At 44.2% G+C, this 20,852-nt stretch overlaps 1 protein-coding gene across 5 annotated transcripts in view; it reads left to right on the top strand.

Annotated features, from left to right (window-relative positions):
* Window positions 1-17,735, top strand: part of PPARA (peroxisome proliferator activated receptor alpha) — a 264,838-nt gene extending 247,103 nt beyond the window's left edge. For 3 of the 5 annotated variants that reach the window (XM_085652413.1, XM_085652414.1, XM_085652415.1), the window contains exons 7-8: window positions 11,377-11,824; window positions 13,953-17,735. In XM_085652413.1, the coding sequence (XP_085508539.1) occupies window positions 11,377-11,824; window positions 13,953-14,200 (696 nt within the window). In that variant the 3' untranslated portion in view covers window positions 14,201-17,735. The remainder of the gene's footprint in view (window positions 1-11,376; window positions 11,825-13,952) is intronic. The other 2 variants (XM_085652417.1, XM_085652416.1) reach the window with 1 other exon arrangement.
* The last annotated feature ends 3,117 nt before the right edge of the window (window positions 17,736-20,852 follow it).

Here is a 20,852-nt window from a genome sequence, read left to right as displayed (position 1 = left end):
TTTTACTAAGACATGGTGCAATTGCTTTCTTTATTTCATAGGATTATTTTTTACAAATTTCTTATGCTTATTATATTTTCATGCATGGGAGATTAAACGATTTGCTCAGGATCACAGGGGTGTTGTGCCGAGACTCAACAAGAAATGGCAAAGCAAAGAGGTCTCACCTTTGAATCTATTGGATCTGCCATTGCTTTTTGTTCATGTTGTACAGCATGGGCATTGCCGACTTTGGCAATGATATGTAGCCATGCTGTATAGCAGTGTGGCTGCTGTGCAGCATAGCTAAAAATAATAATTAAAAAAGGGCTATAATGCAACCAGTGCTAATGCACTTAATTTTGTTTTAAAAGCACATTAGCCTTGGCTGCGTCACAGTGCTTTTTAAAAATGTATTTTAACCACAATGCAAAGCATTCTGTTGTACTGCATGGCTACAAAACATTGCCAAAGTCAATAGCTCTCAAAGGTGGCTTACCTATTAACTTTGCCAATGCCTGTTTTGTGTGCAACTCTGAGGGAGATATTGGTAGAACTTTAAGGAGATATATCTGCTTTAAACTAGAAAAAACATCATTTTGAGCTTATACAAACATATGGAGGAAAAGAGAACTCCCTATTAAACCACCCATGAAACGTTTCAGTTTGGTGCACGCAATGGACGCATTATCTAAATTATACGTTTTTTTAGGTCTCGCCTGACCCAGCGCTTACGCTGGTCTGGCGAGACTTTAAGTAAGGGCTTAAAAAAATGCTACCACCGGCCACAGCTTGCAGTGCATGTGCGCGGGCGCGCGCTTGAGCAGAGGGCGCCATATGGCGTGATTACTGCTGCGTGCGCACATGCACTGCAAGCTGTGGCCGGCGGTAGCATTTTCCCCCCCGCGATCACTTTCACTTTGGCTCCGTGGTTAACTTCCTTGTTTATGTTTGGTACTTCTCTTACTTGAACAGTTGAACTGGAAGAGCTACAGTAATGTGCTGTCTATTTTTAATCAAAATATTTGGCTACCCCACCACTCATTTTAAATTAAAAGCACACACCGGCTCCTGGGCCTTTCAAAATTTACCCATTTCCATCAGCTTCAAAATTAGTCACTGGATCCTGTGAGCTGCTTCCTTGCTGCTTCTCCTGTCTCGGCTCTTGTTACTCGGAGGGCACGAGATTACGGATTCTCACAATGCAGCCATGGTTGGCCGGTTGGCAGAGGCAAAGCATCAACTGTGATCCGCAATCAAATTAGCTCCTCATCCACCAGGGATGCAGCCAAGCCCCAGTGACTCATATATGTGCCAAAGTTGAAATGTACCAGCATTGAATCAAAATGAGTCAAGATACAGTATTGAGGTAAAGGAAAAGCCATGTTTTATATCAAATAGTTACTCGTCACATTCAGTGTGCATTTCATCTGTCTCAGTTTAATACCATGCATGCCTTGTCGCTAGCTTTTGCCATAAATGTGTTTTATTTTTCTTCTCAAGGAAACAGAGTGTGCATTTTCTGCAAACATCTTCAGTTTAGCCTTATTAAGGTTTGCAACCTGAGTACTACATAGACCTGTTGGAACACTTGCAATGTGAGCAGCTGTAGCACCCGACATATGAATCTGTCATAAACATATGGCATTTGCATACGAGTGAGGAGAATTCAGAATAAACATTGGCATAGCCAATAGGTCTCGCTTTTCGGACCTTATAAGTATTTAGTTATGCAGCACAATATCCTTGGTGCACCAACATTAACTGTTGCATTGTTTAACACTTATAAGGTCCCAAAGGCGAGACCTATTGGCTATGCCAATGCTTGTTATGTATTCCTATATATGTACAGTACTTGTTCTGCCTCTAGGTCAGAAAAGTAACAGCTTATTAGCTAGTTTTTGCTAATTAACTTTCTGATCTCCGAAAGGTGAAAGTATCTGAATTTCTTTATCGTTTTATCACAGCATTTGTCTCCCGAAAGCATTCAACTAACTGAGCCAACTTTCTTTCATCTTAAATGCTGCCTAGTTGGATACTTCAAAGAAACACGAAACAGAACGCAGGAAGCGGGTGGAGGCAGGACAGGGCAAGCATCATAATGCTAGATGGACGGGGCAACAAGAACAACGCAGGAACGGTGTGGAGAAAGTAACGATACAGGGGCAAGCAATGATGATGAAGCGACAAGCAATGCAAAGAATAAAAGTACCTCGAAAAGCGCTGGCACCTGCTGACCAAAGATGAGCCGACAAATGAGGGTGATGAAGCACACCAATCATAAGCAAAGGATGGGCTCTAAGCTCCCTGTAAATGTCTTGCAAGCAACAGTGCATGCGCTGTCTCCAGAAAAAAGGGTTTAAAGAGTTCTCTTTGCTTCCTGAACTTCCTATTTCTTGCCTTAACCATGGACTCCGCATCAAATAGAATACCAAGTGGGGTTAAGTGTTAGGCAAGGAGTAAACAATGTTATCTTTGATGTTCATAGACTTACAAAATTTCACTCCTTCTACCAATGGCATTTTGGTGAATGGATGTCTATGGTTTATAATCGGTCATCTGGCTCAAACCTGGCCACAATGGGTGAAAAGAATGTGTGCATTTGCATGTAGGCAGCTTGGCTCCAAGGGTTACTTCAAACATCTCCTGTCCCTGAGTGGAAATGATGTGCTGCCTGGCCCGGAGATGGCTCAGCCCTTTGCCTTTGGGGCTAAGAAAACATTAACTACCTCTAGGCGAACGGTGGAGCTTGCCTTGCCTCGCCTCAAGATGGTCGCAGCTTCGGCAGGCTCCCAGAGCAGACTTTAATAATCGTCATGACCCCTAACATCACTAATGAAACGCACCAACGGAGAATGGAATAGCGCGACACATGACTAGAACTGCCTAGGGAGGCCACTTCAACCCCCGATGACTGCCCCTGAACCTCCCTACACGTGCTGTAACTACTATCGGCCTATGAGCCCGGCCATCTGGCGATGACGACACCGCACACTGCGTGATCTGGACGAGCCTACCTGTGGGTGAAAGCAGCCCTTCACACCCATTGCCGTGATATCTAGAGGAGGCTTGAAGTTGGGCTGCTGGCCCGGGCCCTGTTGACGAGGGAGAGGTGGCTGGCGTGGTGTGCTTCCACCTCGGTCCCGGCTGCCCTCTGCCACAGAGCCAGTGAATTGGATCTTTCAACAACCCACACGCCATTCCGGATCCGCGCCAGATTGCTAGCTGGAGCCCAGCGCAGTGGGGCCTGCAGCCTCTTGTGGTTCTTCGGGAGTAGCGGAGAGGCATGGCGGGACGCTGCAGGACCCTGCGGGTTCCACCACTGTGACAGTGACTGGCGGAGGACCCTGATCTCCCCTTTTGGTATAATCCGAAAAAGCTTATGTGAGGGCACTTAATGATCTACAGTGCTAGTGGTGGCACGAGCAAAGTAGCCCCCCGCCCGCTTGTCCCATCACACACAAAAGTCACCTTTCATTTAAGGTGACCCACAGATCTACTAGAGGTGCACTCACTGGAGGCTTTGAGTGCTCTTCAAACACGCTGCCAGTGTTGAATACCCTGCACCAGACTCTGATTGTTGGATCCTAGGCCTGAGGCAAAGGGCCACAAACTCGAACGTGTGGGGGCTGTGACCTGTACCAGGAGCTGTGGGAGCCACGGAGACTGATCCTTACTGTATTGGCCGGACGCACTAGTGGAACATTGCCTAAACTGAAGGTAGACATGCTTGACTGCCTAGATGGGGATGCTAGACAAAAGCCAACCCATGCTGAATTTCGAGCAACGTAAATCCATGAGGTCACGTGAGGAAAACGCGATGCCGTCTGAACAGGACACTGGCGCCGACAGACCGGACATGGCAGGTGACATACAACAGATCCTGGTAACTATACAGCAGAGCGTGATCAATATTGACGGTAAGATTGACTCTCGCATCATATGGATCGTATGTCAGATGTCATGGTTGAAAGGCAAGTCGCTGAAGTGGAGGACATACAGCTCGCTCGAGAAGGAACAATTTACACATAGTGGGCCTGGCAGAGTCCACTTCGCTAGGTCGAGACACCTTCTCTACAGTGTTCATAGTGGAGCGTGCTCATAGCTCGCTGGCGCCCTGGCCGGCACCTGGTGTGCTGTCCCACCCAATAAGAGCACGGTTGCTCAACTATCGGGACATGGATTCAGCTCTGTGGCGCAACAGAGAACTTCAATCTCTCCGCTACGAGGGATCCAAAATTTTCCTGTATCTGGACTTCACCCCACAGGTTCAGAAAGCGAGAAGGCAGTTTGTTCCTGCAAAACGGAAACTTTGTAAGCTCAACATGAAATATGCTATGCTCTGTCCAGCGTGATTGAATGTGCTGATCGAGGGAAAACCCAGGATATTTGCCGATCCTAAAAGCCTGCAACAAACACTTAAGAAATGGAAGGCGGCAAAGGTCAACAAGCAAGTACCGGTGCACATAGTGGATGGCCAGAACTCCACAAATGAATTCGATCAGCAGGACTAATTAATTTACATGCTAGTTTATCATGACATTATGGTGTGTGCCCACGAGGTACAGATGCTTGTAATGGTATGAGCGTGATATTCAGTGGGCACAATGTTTTATTGTGAGATATGTGGCCCTATTGTTGCAGGCCCTTGCGGTAAGGGGCGAACGTAGTGGCGGGAGGGGCGCTACATGGCTGTATTATTTGTTGGAAAAATGTCCACATTTGTGATCTGATGTGTATGATGAGTCCGTTGTGAAGCAGATCACCATGTTTTATGGTCAGTCACATTTAATAGCGTCTTCGGGATATATTACCTGTTAAATATACACGCTTTCTCTTTCGAAGCGATGACATAATTGTTTGACTGCAGGGACGCACAATTTGACCACATAGTGGCGATCTGGTAATCTCTGCCCTCATGTGTGATCCACACTTGTTTGATTGGGATATATTGTTTTTGATTGCGGGGATTATGAGGGTGGGTATTAACAAGCTGTGTCAAGTTTCCCGGTACAAGGAGGGGGTGGGGCGACTGTTCTATTATACCTGTACAACAGTCATGGAAAAATCCGAGGTGGAATGTTGAGTGCGATTTCTGGTTTATATATGTACAGGGTGGGAGATGGGAGGTGAGAAGGACACTACTGCATCATTATCAACACATGGGGCCACACTGAGCTTCCTAACTTGGAACATCAGAGGGCTGAATGACAATCGAAAGATACATAAGGTGGTATTATATTTGCAATGCAACCAAATAGACATAGCCATTCTACAGGAAACACATTTAGCCCCTCAGACTGGGTTGCTCTCCCAGCGCAGGATGAGGGGTGAGTGACTTGCAGCGGGGTTCATTTCACACGCACGTGGGGTCTTGATATGGGCACGACGCAGATCTGGCGTCAGAACGAAGGAGGTCTGTGTGGTCCCTCGGGGAAGATATGTGATCGCTCAGTGTAGTAAAGGGCATTTTGAAGTACTTCTAATAGGTGTTTATGGGCCTTACTTCAATGACCCACAGTTCTGTTACCTAGCACTATAGCGCACTATGGCTACATACCGCAGCTTTGGGGAGATTTCAATTGCGTGCTATCCCCCCTGAGTTGCATAGATCCAGGGGGCCCACGCGGAAAACTGTGGCGTCCGCCAGTGCTATAACTGTGATAGCTGAGGTCAATGAAATGGTGGACGCCTGGTTATTTAACATTCCTCAGGGCAGGGAATACACTAATTTCTCCTCTGTGCATTACATCCATACACGTATTGACTACTGGCTTGTTTCCTGCAGTTTTCTATCCTACAGGGACATGCAGTCAAAGGCTTTCACCTGGCACTTTCCACAGTACTCACTCTTAGACACAGTGTTCCATAAGGAACTGGTGCAAGCAATTGACGAGTACTTTCACATTAATTTGGGTAGTGTGTCTAGTATGGCCACTGTCTGGGAAGACTTTAAAGACAACATTCGGGGGATCGCAATTTTGAAACCTGCTGGGATGCTTAAATCTATCCAAAACTGACTACAGAAATTGGAAGATGAATTGATGGAGCTGGAGCGCACGCCACGGGCTGGCTCCGGCCCACAGATTCGAACACCAACTAAGGATAAGCTGGAGGAATATAACTAATTGGCATCAAAATGAGATAATCCATTTAGGGAAATATGCCACTTCCAGGTTATATTGTGAGGGTGAGAGACACTGGCAACCCTAGTCCGACCTAATCAGGAGGAAAATGAGGTGCCCATTGTGCACGATGTACAAGGGGAACCAGCTCGTGTAGCAGTGCAAGTGGTGGACAGATTCCGTAATTACTCTGTCTGGTTGTACACTACGTGACCATCTCATGACGATAAAGCTGCACCTGACTATCTATTCTATATTGCCAGGAAAGGGCTCTCCAACACTCATAGGGAGAGGCTGATGGCCCCTCTCCGCCCGACTGAGATTGTAGCTGTGTTAAAACATATGTCCAGTGAGAAGGCACCGGGGTCTGACGGTCTCACCATAGCCTTCTATAAGGCTTCTCAGGACAAACTTATTCCACACATGGTAAGCCTGTTTGAGGCGATGTCCCGGGAGGGCACTATGCCTCCAACTATGCGGGAAGCGCTGCTGATAGCATTGCTGAAGCTGGGTAAGCCCCCTGAGCATTGCTCATCATATAGGCCCTTATCACTACTTAATACTGACAAGAAACTGTTTGCCGAAATATTGGCGAACAGGCTGGCCCCCCTACTTCCTGGAATTGTAGGTCTGAAGCAATCTGGGTTTGTTCCAGGGCGATCACTTATCAGTAATCTTCGCACTCTCTTATGCACGGTTTCCCGGATTGACCCCGGAGTTCGCGATGCAGCAGTATTTTTAGACGCTGAAAAAGCGTTTTACTCAGTTGAGTGGTCCTTTATGCTGACAGCTGCTGCAGCAGGTGGGCATTAGAGTAATAACTAATCCAGGTCCTGTACACGAAACCAGTGGCGCATGTGCCCATGAACTGTTGGTATCTGCTCCAACATCTATTACAGGAGGCAGGAGGCACGGATGCCTGCTCTCTACGTTTTTATATGCCGTAGTTGCATGCTTGCATGCTTAGTACTGGAAACCTGGGCCGCCGGAGCTTCCTCACCTGTATTTGGAGAGAGAGGAAGCTGACCCATTAACACTCCTGCGATACCTACTGAGTACTTCACGACGCCGATTTCATCATATAGACGCCACGGGCGTCACTAGATATCTCCTGCCGAAAACTGCTGATGAACTGCAGATAAAATTTCTCTATTCACCGAGATTGCCCGTGGAGTATAGTGAGGATGGGTCCCATTGTGCGAAAACAGGGCAGTAATACAGGCATTACATGCATGGGGGTCTTTGTGGGTGGTTCGATTAATACCTGGGACCAGATCCAATCAAAAACACCTGAAATTGCACTGCCAGCTAGATACCACTATTACAGGACACCTCAATCACTACGCACACTGCTAGGGCCCGACATATTGGAGCCACATGAAATGGCCCCACGCGTTTTTATTACAGACATGTCCCCCCCCGCCGTGGGATATCAACATTATATAAACTCATAACAAATGATGGCCCGACACACACAAAGCCTCAGCAGGAATGGTAGGATGACCTGGGCATAGCAATAACAGATAAACAATGGTCATATTACTGCTCTATAAATTAAATATTGGCTGAGGAACGCTGATCGATGTCTGAGATGTGGTATTGAGGGTGCGGGCATGTGGCTTGATTCCGCCCCCCGGTTTCCGTTGATTCTGGGCAACAGAGTTTGAAGTGTTGCAGAATATAGTGGGCTGTCACTCCCGTAAACACCATTAGCGGCTTTATTGGACTTTGACTATGATGTACCAAAGACGTCTCGGCTACTGGTGGCTCTGGGTCTTTTATTGGCAAGGAGGAGAATCGCTATGCATTGGATGAAGGGTCCCTTGGCGGCAATAACGGAATGGTGCACTGACATGACCTACTGTGATACATAAGCAGATACCTACAATGCTCTCACGCCAATACGCAGCAGACTGCTCGATATATAGGGTCCTTATCAAGTATTTTTGAACCGCATGTCAGGTACTGATGAAGTAGATAATAGTCAGAATGCGCTGGACCTTGTGTAAGGGGCAGGCACTGCATGGTTGACGGTCGGGTATGGGCAAGCCGCTCTATCAAAAGAGGAGAAATGGGTCCCACATGGGGTTGCTGTGTTTGCTTCTCTCTGTTAGCTGCAATGATGTGAGAGCTGACCGGGTAAAACTAAATGTCTTCGGACATGACACTTTGTAAGAAAAGGTATGGGTTGATGTGGCTCCACGAATAATCCCATTTTGTTTTACATCCCAGGCTCCACCCAAAAGTGTATGTACATTTCCACCCCATGGATATACTCACTATTCACTCAATGCTGTATTTGGTGCTATTTGGTAACACATTGTAAGAATGTATGCAAAATTATAAAGTTAAAAAAAAAAACTACCTCTAGGCACCGGTGGGGGTGGGTTGCAGGGGGGAGTAGACACCCTCGGAGCGTTTTTTCACGGTTGGTCTTATGGATGGAGGCGCGTCTCAATATACAAGGACCATGTAGGAAAGTGCCCTTTTTGCATGGTTACCCCCTAACGTTTTGCCAGATACTTGATGCCATCTTGACTGAGTGTGTGCTGGGATCCTGCTAACCATGCCCCAGCACCTGTGCTTTTTCCTAAATATGTACCTTTGTACTCACAATTGGCCAAGTGACCAGAGAAAGCCTTTGAAGGCTGCAGCATGTATTGTGCCACCTTCAGAAACCTCCCACCCTAACACTCCCACCCTGACAATGCAGACTGGGTGTTTTGGTGCAGACCAAAATCAAAGAGTTGACATGGCACATATCCTTGTGTGCCATGCCCACCATACCCTGCCTGTGGCATGAGTAAGTCACCCCTCTAGCAGGCCTTACAGGTGCACCATGTCCAGGTGAGGGCATAGTTACAAGAGCAATATGCTCCTACAGTGTCTGTGCCATTCACAGACACTGTAAGTGCAGTGAAGCCTTTTTGAGTACATGGGCTAGGTGTTTGTCAACATGAACTCCACAGCTCAATGATGGCTTTACTGAAGTCTGGGAAGTTTGATATCAAACTTCCTAGCACATTAAACCCACACTGATGCCAGTGTTGGATTTTAATGAAAAATGCACATGGAGGGCGTCTTTGAGATGCCCCTTGAAAAATGACCAACTCTGCTGAGGTTTCTGACTGTCTCCCAGCCATCTACCACCACCAGGCAGGTTTCTGGATCCCTGGGTAGAGAGCCTACCGCTCTCTGGGTCCGGGAACAAAGCACATCCTGGGCAGAGGTGTCATGCCTCCTCCCCCAGGATTGGAAGGGTCCGCGAAGAGGGAGCTTCAAAGGCTTGTTGCCGTTGTTCGCTATCCCCAGACTTTTGCTGCTATCAGCAACTGGCTCCCACTGGTTCTGACCCCCATTTTTGGCTTGAGAACCAGTGGGAAATCCTGGCCAGGAAGGGAGGTGTGCCCACCTTTGCCAATCCCACCCCACAGGTGGGGGATGTGAGGTGAACCACACACCTCAGGTCCCTGCAATTTTGTAGATGGGGGGACCCCTCCAATCAGGCAGAGCCTTATTCCCCCTTCCCACTGCAGGGTGGCATTCCAGGGAAGGGACATATTGGTCCCAACCTGCACACCCCTGTAACGCCACAAAATCTAGTATTTAGGGGCTCACCCTGAATCTGGCATCTTCAGATTCGACGTGACAAGATGCACATAAGAGCTGTGCTGCAGAAGAGGAGGACGACGACAACTGCCTTGGCCCCAGCCCTACCGGCCTGTCTCCTGCTCTGAACCCCTGCGAACTGAACCCAGGGTGTCTTGCAGCCAGCAGCCCCCAAGAACCCTGGAGACCTGACCTGCCTTCACAAAGAACTCCTATCTCCTGTGGACACAAGATATGTCCAACACCAACCCAAGTCAGGACTCCAGATCCAGCCGGATCGGGGAGTCCTCACCACTCTATACCAGACACCCACGGCCCGAGTTCGAGTGGCCCAACACCCAGCAAAAGGCTCCCCGCTGATCCTGACCTGTGATCCAGCGTTGGACGACCTCTACTGACCTACACCTAGACGCCTGCAGCCTCAATCTGAAGGGTCCCCCCAACCACCACCAGAACCGGTGAGAACTCGACTCGAAAGGACACCCATGCATTCGCAGCTCCTGTGACCTGAGGTGCCCGACCGACGGTGTCCAGCAACTCTTGCACCTCATCCTCCAGTTGTTGGTTCCCTTCGTCCAGTCTTCTGGCTCTAGCCTGCAGTCCTTCTTCGCAACTGACATCCTCCATTGAATTGCATTGGGCTTCCAACACCTCCTAAGCACCCTGAACCTGACCACCCCTGCTCCACTGGTGGTATGGACTTGGTGTTAACCTGGGACCCCCTTTGCCCTGATCCTAACCCTAGAAGCTTGGCTCCTGAGACCGTTTGGCCTGCCTGTGAGGAGTCCCCAACCAAGGTGCCCCCTAGCCCCATTTGCTAACCTAGGCATCCTGCACTCTGCACCCAGCCATCCTAGTGCCGCTGGTGGTGTCCATTGAGTGCCAACCTGAGCCATGGGGAATCTTGCTTCTACCCCTCAAAATCGATTTACTCACCTGTAACTGAACGCTTTGTTTTTCCCGTAGGACTAAATGGTGGGTTTTTCCCTAAAATGTATTGTGTGTTGAACTGTCTTCTACTACACAAACAGTAATCTATTGCTTGCACAAGAGTTAACCTGCTTACAGGTGTCCTATGTTGTGTAAACTGTGAGGGAAGTATGTATTGTACCAAGCCAGAACTGTAATTTAAAAGTAATCGACAAGTAATATAAATGTTCCTGCAAATCCAGTTTTCACTGTCTTGCTGAAAGTAACATTGTATGTATATTGTATGAAGGGTTTAACTTACCTGTTACTAAGTGAATCTTTGTTACAGAAATAAAATAACAAAATAATAACTTTTTATTCCAACAATTTGTCTGGATTCAGTCTTTGAGTGTGTGATATTTCTTGCTCGAGTGTGTACAACAGATGCTTAACACTACCCTCCTGATAAGCCTTACTGCTCAACCACTCTACCACAAAAGAGAGTAAGGTATCATCTACTTTAGCTTCCGCTATACCTCTGGGGATCCTCTAGGCTCTGTGCACACTATACTTTACTTTGGTATAGTATATACAGAGCCAGCTTCCTACAGAACAACATAAGGAAAGGAATGCTAAAAAAAAAAATCCTACCAAAATGAGTCCTATTTGACATGTTTTCATTGTTTGCGTACTGTTTTTAATTAATTGTTTTTATGAAATGTTATATGATTTCTGATTTCTTCTTTATCCATAGCCATTCGTTATTCATGACATGGATACGTTATGCATGGCAGAAAAAACTCTAGTGGCTAAGCTTGTAGCCAATGGAATACAGAACAAGGAGGCAGAAGTACGAATCTTTCATTGTTGTCAATGTACATCTGTGGAGACTGTGACAGAACTGACAGAGTTTGCAAAGTCTATCCCTGGCTTTGTGGACTTAGACTTAAACGATCAGGTGACATTGTTAAAATATGGAGTATACGAAGCAATATTTGCTATGCTGGCTTCCCTAATGAACAAAGATGGGATGCTGGTCGCCTATGGAAACGGTTTCATAACACGGGAGTTCTTGAAAAGCCTCAGAAAGCCAGTTGGTGAGATGATGGAGCCGAAGTTTGAATTTGCAATGAAGTTCAATGCACTGGAGCTGGACGACAGTGACATTGCCTTATTTGTGGCGGCTCTCATTTGCTGTGGAGGTAAGGCTGTACTGCTTGTTAGTTACCCTTGACGTATTCATGGTAACCAGTTGATATCGGCAGATAGATCTGGAACTGCTTCTCTTTAAGCAACTGGGTTACAACCAACAAAACCGGTCCTACGGTGTTCATACCCATAAAATCAGGTACCCATACTGGCGTGTACATATAATCGCCTGGTTTACAGTGTTGTAATGGGGCGCAAACCAATACATTTCTCAAGTCATTCAATATTACAACATATACTTTAGAATCTCGAAATATTGTATTTACTACAAAACAATCATTACTGCAAATGTAAAATTAAAACAGTCCATATGAAATTATCCTTGAAAAAGCGGATTATATTTAAAAATAGACCAAACTCAACGTATTTTCTAAGTCCATATTTGGATCCTATTTGACCAAATGTTTGTTATTTGTGTTACAACGTGGCTGTACTTGGCCTTTTATGATGGTTGACCACTTGCAGCTAACACATTTTGCAGCCTTATGCTGCTTCTTCGGAGCTTCTTGTTGGCTTATGGTTATTTGATTAAATATCAAATAACCATAAGCCATAAATTATAAAACTGTCATTATCTGAAGCAAAAAGACACATTCTGATTGATCAAAGAAGGGCTTCTGTTGTGTTATAATCATGTACAATCACCATTCTGTATGATGAGGATTTTAGTTTTTGTTTTAATGTTTAGATTTTATGTTGAGCAAATGGTAATGGAAGTAACGCATTGTTAGAAGATTTTTATCCTCCCATAATAAAATGCAATGGTGGGGTCTTTTGGGTTAAGGAGTATGCCATATTCTAGCCTCAGTTACAGGATGTGGATGGTAAGAGAATGAAGGCTTCTAGGACAGTGGTATTGGCTCCGAAATGCACACAATGGTCCTCATGTTTAACTTTTCAGTACTCAAATCTTGCACTTGATTCCGAGACTGAGACCTGTGGATAGTGGTCTGGTGCTGACACTGGGCAGTTGTAAACAGGGTGATGCTCGTTATTTCATTTGAAAAAATATGACATTCAGACAGTACCATTACCAGTCGAAGAGAAGTTTATGAGGGCGGCAGGTTCAGACGGCGTACTCAAGCATTAAGGGTAATCTAGAGGGACTCGTTCAGAGACATTCTGGCTGTTGGGGTATCTGAGTTACTTGGTCTCTGCCAACCTTGAGGTGTTTCTTATTTTCTGTGGACTACATTGAAGGGAGTGTCAGAAGCATTTGCTGCCACATTAAACGAGCGCCATGTTACCTCCTCTGTTTGTGTGCAGTAGGCCTTGTCCGCTTTCACTTCATCGGACCGTCAATGCGGTCAAACAACTGCACCTGCACTGCCCCACTTTTGTCTACTCCCCTCTGCTCTTTTCTGTCACATGGTTCTGCACATCCACATGGAAACAGACCCTTTTCTTTTTTTGTTAATTGACAAATCATGATTCTTGTTGCTTTTTACTTGGCTAGCAAATTATGACTATGAGTTAATCTTCCTCACCTGGCTTGTCGGCTCCAACAGCGCTTTCATCAAGTGGACTCGACCTCGGCCTTCTTACACAGTCCAGAAAAGAGACCTGCCAATTGTAGCCCTGGGATGATGACCATTATTGTTTTGGGTGTTGTTTGTGCCAAAGTTCCACAAGCCCTCCTAAACCCACTAGAGAAAAGAGCTATTATCAGCAGGAGTAGATATGATCTTTATTAGTGTGTGCTCCATTTCCCCCACACCCTCCTTCCTCCCCTGCAGTTGTTTCAAAGTGGTTCAAGTAAGAGGCAGAATGACTCACCCAGCAGAAGATTTTGTCAAGTGACCAAAGGTGCTTAACATCTCATTGCAGGAAGAGAAGGGCACCACACGTAATGCACCTAGTTTCTTCTTGTGTGAGACATAAAATGGATTTCAGGAGGGATTTCAAGCTGATAATCACACTATGTTCACTGTCTCCTATGAATATGTTGAGATTGCAACGAGTAAACTATTCTCTGCAGCATTTGATTTGATTAACTAGCTTCCACTGTATGTTATACACTGTTTTTTTTTTTTACACATGATGGCAAGTTGTTGTTCTTTCAGACTGTACGTTTATGACATTTTTCTTCTATTTTTTCCACATGTGCATCTTTGGCAACAGATCGTCCAGGCCTGGGAAATGTCGCTATTATTGAAAAGATGCAGGAACGCATAGTGCATGTGCTAAAACTTCATTTACAAATCAACCACCCCCATGATAACTTTCTGTTCCCAAAGCTACTTCAGAAAATGGCTGACCTCCGACAACTCGTGACAGAGCATTGCCTGCTTGTTCAGAAGATCAAAAAGACTGAGACCGATGCCTCCTTTCATCCTCTACTCCAAGAAATCTACAAGGATATGTACTAAGGGAGAAGTTGGCATATCTTTCCCATTGGACTTAAGGCCATAATGTGATAAAATGATATACGGGAGCAAACTAGTGTTCCAAAATGTGCTAATTCATTTTTGTGGGATGATAGAGGAACACACTACATGATATGTTGGTTTATACAGGTTCTTATTCTCAAAGTAGCACGTTCAAGAGTATACTGGCGTACGGTTTATTTATGGAAAATCCCATTTGGTTAAAAAAAAGAAAATAGTTTATGAATGGTTTTTATAGTTTGAAGAATGGTCATTATTCAGCAAATAGATGGCTATTTCGTGATTGTGGGTGAGATGTAGTCGAGACAGTGCACTGTGTTGAAAGTGTGATGTTCACTCCATGAACTGGTACTTTAAGTTTCTATTGAGAGCATATTCTGTCTAGAATCCTCTAATTGGCTTGTGTGGACCAGGGCATGTAAGGTGAAGTGCAGAAGCACAACAAGCATACCCAGCAGTTGATAAGATAAAAAACAATCAGCATACCCAGCAGTTGGCAAGAAAACCCATCTTCCTGGGAGTTCATTTTGACAGTGCTCCAGTCATTGACAGGTTATCATCAATAGGGCGCTGCAACATATAACCTGCACGAAGAGAGGCTTCAGTATTCACATACTGAGTTCACAGCCCTATTCAGCACTCCTATAACTAAGTGATCAGCAAGTTTAGCATGGCAGCAGTCCTAGCACACCAGAACCTGCTCCCTAGAGACCAAGGGAAATCACTTCCAGTCAAGCAGAACATGTGATGTGTTTCACTGTATTTTGCTTAAATACATCTTTAGTTCCCCATTTAATCACTTCAGTATTAAACCTCTTTTCCATCATTTCAGTGGGCAAACAAACAGATTGAAAATACTATATATCCTTCTAAGCAATATGCAGTGACGTGGCCAGTATGTTTCGAGTATGTTCCATGCCCCTCCCACCCCTTTGAAATTTCCCACGTACTCTGTATAACAGACTCGGGCTTATCTCAAAGTATTTTGGCTCCACAGCACTTTTATATTTCACCCCTTTTTTGACAGCAGTAGCTACACCTTTGGTACCATAGGCAAGAGCTTATGTGGCCAATGCCTGGAAACCGCTCATAGCAAGGTACTTCTTTGAAGTCTTCGACAGCAGAGTTCTTTAATGTAAAGCTGCAAGTCCTTCAGAATGTTTAAAGAACCTTCAATTGCTTGTCCCCACACTTTAAATGAAATGAGTCAAATACTGGCATTCAGTTTCTAGCAAAACATTTAATTTTGCGGGGATATGACCTGCGTTTATGAGATGAGAAGTAAATTGAGCCCCCTGGCCAACAAACTATACATTTTAAATATCTTCCTATTAAATGTTTCTGTGAAGGGAGTAGGAAGGTGGTGTATGAGCGTCTGTTTTTAAAAATGCACACGTGGAACACATGCAAGAAATGCTCCATGCACAGAACTCTGGTGACGGGCCAGTTTTACACAAGTATTTTAATAAAACACAATTTTTTCAATCGGGCTCACAGGCTTGTAGTGGGATAGCAAGCTCAGTAAACCACAGTATACTTCATGAACAATTGTGTTGAAAATCAATCAGATTTGTGGAGGGAAGGCAGTGCATCAATAAGCATAGTTGGTGTACACACATTTTCATTGACTGAAAACATAACATTCTTAGGTTGACACGAAGCTGCATTGTGATGAATGAACACCTGCTACTTAAGAGCACTGTGGCAGGTTTATAGTAGCCATGTGCATGTCCACATAGTCTGCTCACCCACGGTTGATGTTGCTCTTTAAAAAGAGCACCCTACAATTCATTTAGTTTACATTAGCACCAATAGTAACCCAATCATATAATTGGATTCCTGCTTTCTACACCATTTGTCACTGTAGTTCTAGCCTTATCGTTGTGTTCTTGTATTTAAGGTTGGATTTTGTGCATTGAACCAGATTTGCTTTACATGGCGCGACATATACACACACTTTTAACCCAGATACTGACTTCTGGGGAGCTGCAACAGTAACGGATAGACTGTTTTTTAAAATGAGGAACGGATGAACCAACCCAGGACTATGGTAAATGGTCTTGGGGTGAAATGCATTGTAAATTCAAAAATATTGATATTCAAGTACTGAACCATTTGGAGTTTCTTTATAATAAAGACAACTATAAGTATCTCTGTCAGTATGTACATTCAAAGCCCAGTGAACTTTGCAAACTTTTATAGTTGTTACCTGGATTTAAACTGACCGCAAAGCACCGGTCTTCTTTCTCTACGTCCTTTCTTCGTAATGGGTTACCAGCAAAAAGAGTACTCCTGCCAGACAAATTTACTCCTTCCCTGACAAACTTTAGGACAGTGCTAACTTTATAACTTGCAGATTATCCTTGTACATAACTGAAACCCTCCATTCAGAGAGGATAAACAAACCTGTCCAGGCTTTTCGGAGCTGCATCAAGAATGATGCTCCACACACGTGTTTCCCCCAATAATGGATACATCTGAGTATGGGCTTCAAAAGACGAGAAGTGGTATTTGGGTGGAGTGGAATTGCGACCTTCAGTACTGCCAAAATCTGAAGAATCCTTCATCCCCCTCGCCCCCAAATCTCGAGGGATAATGATGGTATTCATGCCGGTGGTAGAGGCACCAAGTGAATGAAAACCTGCAGTCTAGTTGTCACCTTGTGACTTGCCTTTAATAATAAAATGACATCAACCCTTTACATGCTGACTGATTTGAGTCAAGTTGTAACCTCGCAGTGTTTGCTACTTTGAACGGGAGTTTACTGTGCAGAACTATACCCGCCACAGTAAAGCAAGAGGTCCAAAAATTGAGTGATTGACAGAAAAGGATACATATATAGTAGTACGTTTCTCACAGTGCTGAATTGTATTACATGAAAGCAATGTATTTGCACCTAACTACAAACCCTGAACTGCAGCCACTGTTGTTGAGGTGACCTTCAGTAAATCATTGAAGCTCTTTTTTGCAACATACTTCAAATAGCATAAGAATGAGCACACAATAGTTAAAATAAAAAGTTTGGGGCAATAGTGATAGTATGACATGCATTAGAAGGAATAGAATACCCCTTACCCTATGTTGTCAGGATAAAGAAGTCGTCTTGGAGGTCTGTTTTTCTGTTTTAACATGAAGCTCCTCTGTGACTTAGTATCCCTCATATACACATGCACTTTTCTGCTTTAAAGGTGGATTTTAACTACATTTTTCTGTATTCCAATGAAAGCTACAGCAAGTGATAAAAGTGCATAATTGATGGGAAAACGCTTCCACTTCATGTATCTACAGAGATGTATAGATTAAAAATAGTTGTGTATGCAAAGACAGAGAACTGGGGAGAGCAGATGAGCACGGTTGTCCTTTGCTGTCACGTTCTGTTTCTTTTTCAGACTGCTTTATATGAAAAGGAAAAGTCTGTATATTTTGTAGTAAATATTTCATTATATTTTTCTCGATGTAATTGTATAAATATTAATTTTGGCCGTTCCACAGTAAAATATTTACCTTTTTATGCTAATCTGTGATGTTGGAGTGCAAAAACGCATTCATTTGACCATTTATCATTTCTCACCCCCAATCACCCGGAGACTGCGGACTCCTGTAGTCTCGGAACAAAATGGCACTCTTTCATCCCTTAGACCCGGAAAAGTCAGTCATTCCCCTCACCACCTGCAGAGATGCCCACCCAAAAACACATGAATCTCCTCAATTTGGCTTTCCATTCATTCAGTAGTTTGACTTCGTGGACAAGGGGATGCTTCGGAGTGAAGTGTGTGATGCTTGGTTTAAAGGCTATGGGCCTGATTCACAAAGGTAACTTATACTTCTGAGTAAATTTGCATTTGTGAGTAAGTTCACTACTTTTCAGTATTGACAAACTGCACTTTAGTAGAACTTACACTTTTGTAGTAAGCCCAGCAGTACACTTGGCCAACCGCTGGTACTGCAGCACCCTCTCATAGAATGTATTGGAGGTAGAGACATACTACAAAAGTGTAAGTTACTGCAAACGTGCTGTTTGCTAATACCATAAAGTAGTAAACGTACTCAAAAGAGTAAGTTACTTCGAAAGTGCAGCTTGTAAATAGCACTTTTTAGTATGTTTTGTAGTAGTACTACAGAATTTATTACAAAGTGCAGTCTGTGAATCAGGCCCAACGTTATGTACTGTAAAACCCAAAGGCCTGGGTGCTAATCTCAGCAACTCCACTTGGTAAAATGGTAACTCTCTGTGCCTCAGGAGCAGTACCTGTAAACTGTGGGAATATTTAGGGACAAGGCAAACAGTTGTATAAAACGTGATGCAAAAGTAAACAAAATGATGGGCATGCTCCTCACCAACAGTTGTGGGCATTACAATGCCTTCCAAGCTCCTCCCTGGCTCTCATTATATTCTCTCTCGTCACCACTACCCTGGACATCAGAGCCCTCCTAAGAATCGTATCCCCCTCCACTCTCTCTCTTTACTGAGACAATCTACTACATTAGTAAAACAAGAAGGCAACACTAGGATGATCTCCTGGAGAGGAGTTTGTCCATGCAGTGATACAAAACAAGTTGGCCTAGTGGAGGTTCAAAGAGTTTAGGCATTTGGTCCGAATGAAATATGTACTTGCAATTGTTTTGCTGAGTAGATAGTTAATAAGACCAATCAGGGCCACAGAGCCAGACACACTTAAGTGGTGATGGACTATGCAGAAAGGGGTAAGCGCAACTTGGGTAATTTCAGAACAAGTATGTGCAAAGGTTTGGACCTTAATATACATCATGGTTGGTATATTCTTTTACAGTCCACAGTTAGCTCCACGGGGAAAATAGTCCACCTGCAGCATTGTACTTGTTACACAGAAACTGAACTTCTCTGATGCGGAAGTAAGCCATCTCTTCAACTGCAGTTTTAGATCTATTAGGGCACACCGGAATCTTGTTTGTGAAGGCAATACGAGCACTCCGATGAGATAAATGCAATATAGCATACACTGAGAGTTCTTTACCACTTATGTCATGTGGAAGACCCAGATTTTAGACACATGCCTGAGAAGGACAATACCACTGACTTGCCTTGGATAGCATTAATTGGTTAATGTACAAACCAGGTCTATCAGCCAAACAAAATGGTAGGTCTACAGCAAAAGTCAGTCAGCATCTTGTTATCATAGTATGTGTGTAGTGGTATTTATATATCACAAACCTAGTTGTGAAGCGGTGGAGTACTGCATAAATGGCAAGAGCCCTCTCTGACAATTAGGAGTCATTTACAACAAGGCACGCACAGTGTAGATTCCTGTATGTAGAGAGGTAGTGCACTTTGAGAAGAATTGTCTTTAATATAATTATTAATCACATGATTACTGGATCTGAGCCGATGTCTTTTTCTTCTTAGACTTCCTGTCCACTCTGGTGCTGTCCTTGCTGCTGGTGAGGCACAGTCCGTCTGAGGTCCTTAGTCTCGCATGTAGCTATGCTAGTGTGTTTTCTGGTGGCTTTATAGGTGATGCAGCTGGTCTTGACCTGCTGATGCCATCTTGGTGAGTTCCGGGCGAGAGTTTGTCCAGTGATGTAACCATCCACTTGTTTTGGTGGGAAAAAAAACTATTTTGAATAACTTGAGAATATTTAAGCCATTATTATCCTCTTACAATGCACAAAACAAATGAGATCTAAGGTTTTACATTCAGACTGTAGATACTCACTGATCCTTTACAATTTTTTGCCTTTAAGGAAAAATACCTCTAGGTTTTGACAAGAATATCGGAACTCACTATTATCCTGCATCAGTGTGAGCAAAAACGTGTGTCTGTTGTGAATTCAGAGGCCTCACTTTAAAGAACCTGGATTTGTGAATAGTTTGTACAACTTTGTTATTGCCCTTTCAGTGATTGGCATGGATAGATTGGCGTGGTCGCCAGATGTTGTGCCAGTGTATGGCAATCCTTTCATTCCTGGCACTAAGTAGTTTGTTTTAGATGACTCATAATTGGCTTGCGAAAAATTCAGAAGAGATTTACAGGAATTTGGATAGCCCCTGCTTCTGGAAATACTCTTTCCTTTGTTGATAACATAATAGTGCTGGATCTCGATTGTTCTGTCCAGATAGTCTTCAAGCATTAAGGCCTTACAGAAAACAAAAGCTTTACTGTACTTCTATATGCTGCCAGTCACTCCGGAGAAATGCATACCTGCAACCAAACTAGGCTTTTGTTTGAAGACGGCATGACATAAAGACTATCCAAATAAACTGCTCGTATACAGCTCCCTTACGCAGGCTTATACTGCATAACCATTATAGTGCATAATGTACTCTGGTATACTTCAAAGTACTCCATACTTCTCAATTGTGATATTGTGTGAAACGTCATGCAACATCTTGATTAAATTAAGAGTTGCCCATCATACTAGTTTCTGTTCTTCCCATAAAATTACTTTTGTGCAACCCTCCATGCCTTACACAAGCAGGGACATCTAATGCGATCCGAAATTGAAATGTCAAAAGGTACACCTGTATTGCGTTTTATTCTTAGTTACTAAACTATTTTGTTCATGAGTTCAGTATTTTAGGCATTCACAAAAGCTGTTTTTCCAGGGAAGAATTGTATAGGGTTCACAGTGGTTAGCGATTTGTTCCATCGCTAAT

The sequence above is a fragment of the Triturus cristatus genome, chromosome 4_1 (genome assembly GCF_964204655.1).
Source record: "Triturus cristatus chromosome 4_1, aTriCri1.1, whole genome shotgun sequence".
Taxonomy (NCBI): Eukaryota; Metazoa; Chordata; class Amphibia; order Caudata; family Salamandridae; genus Triturus; species Triturus cristatus.
This window is presented reverse-complemented; position numbering and strand designations above follow the sequence as displayed.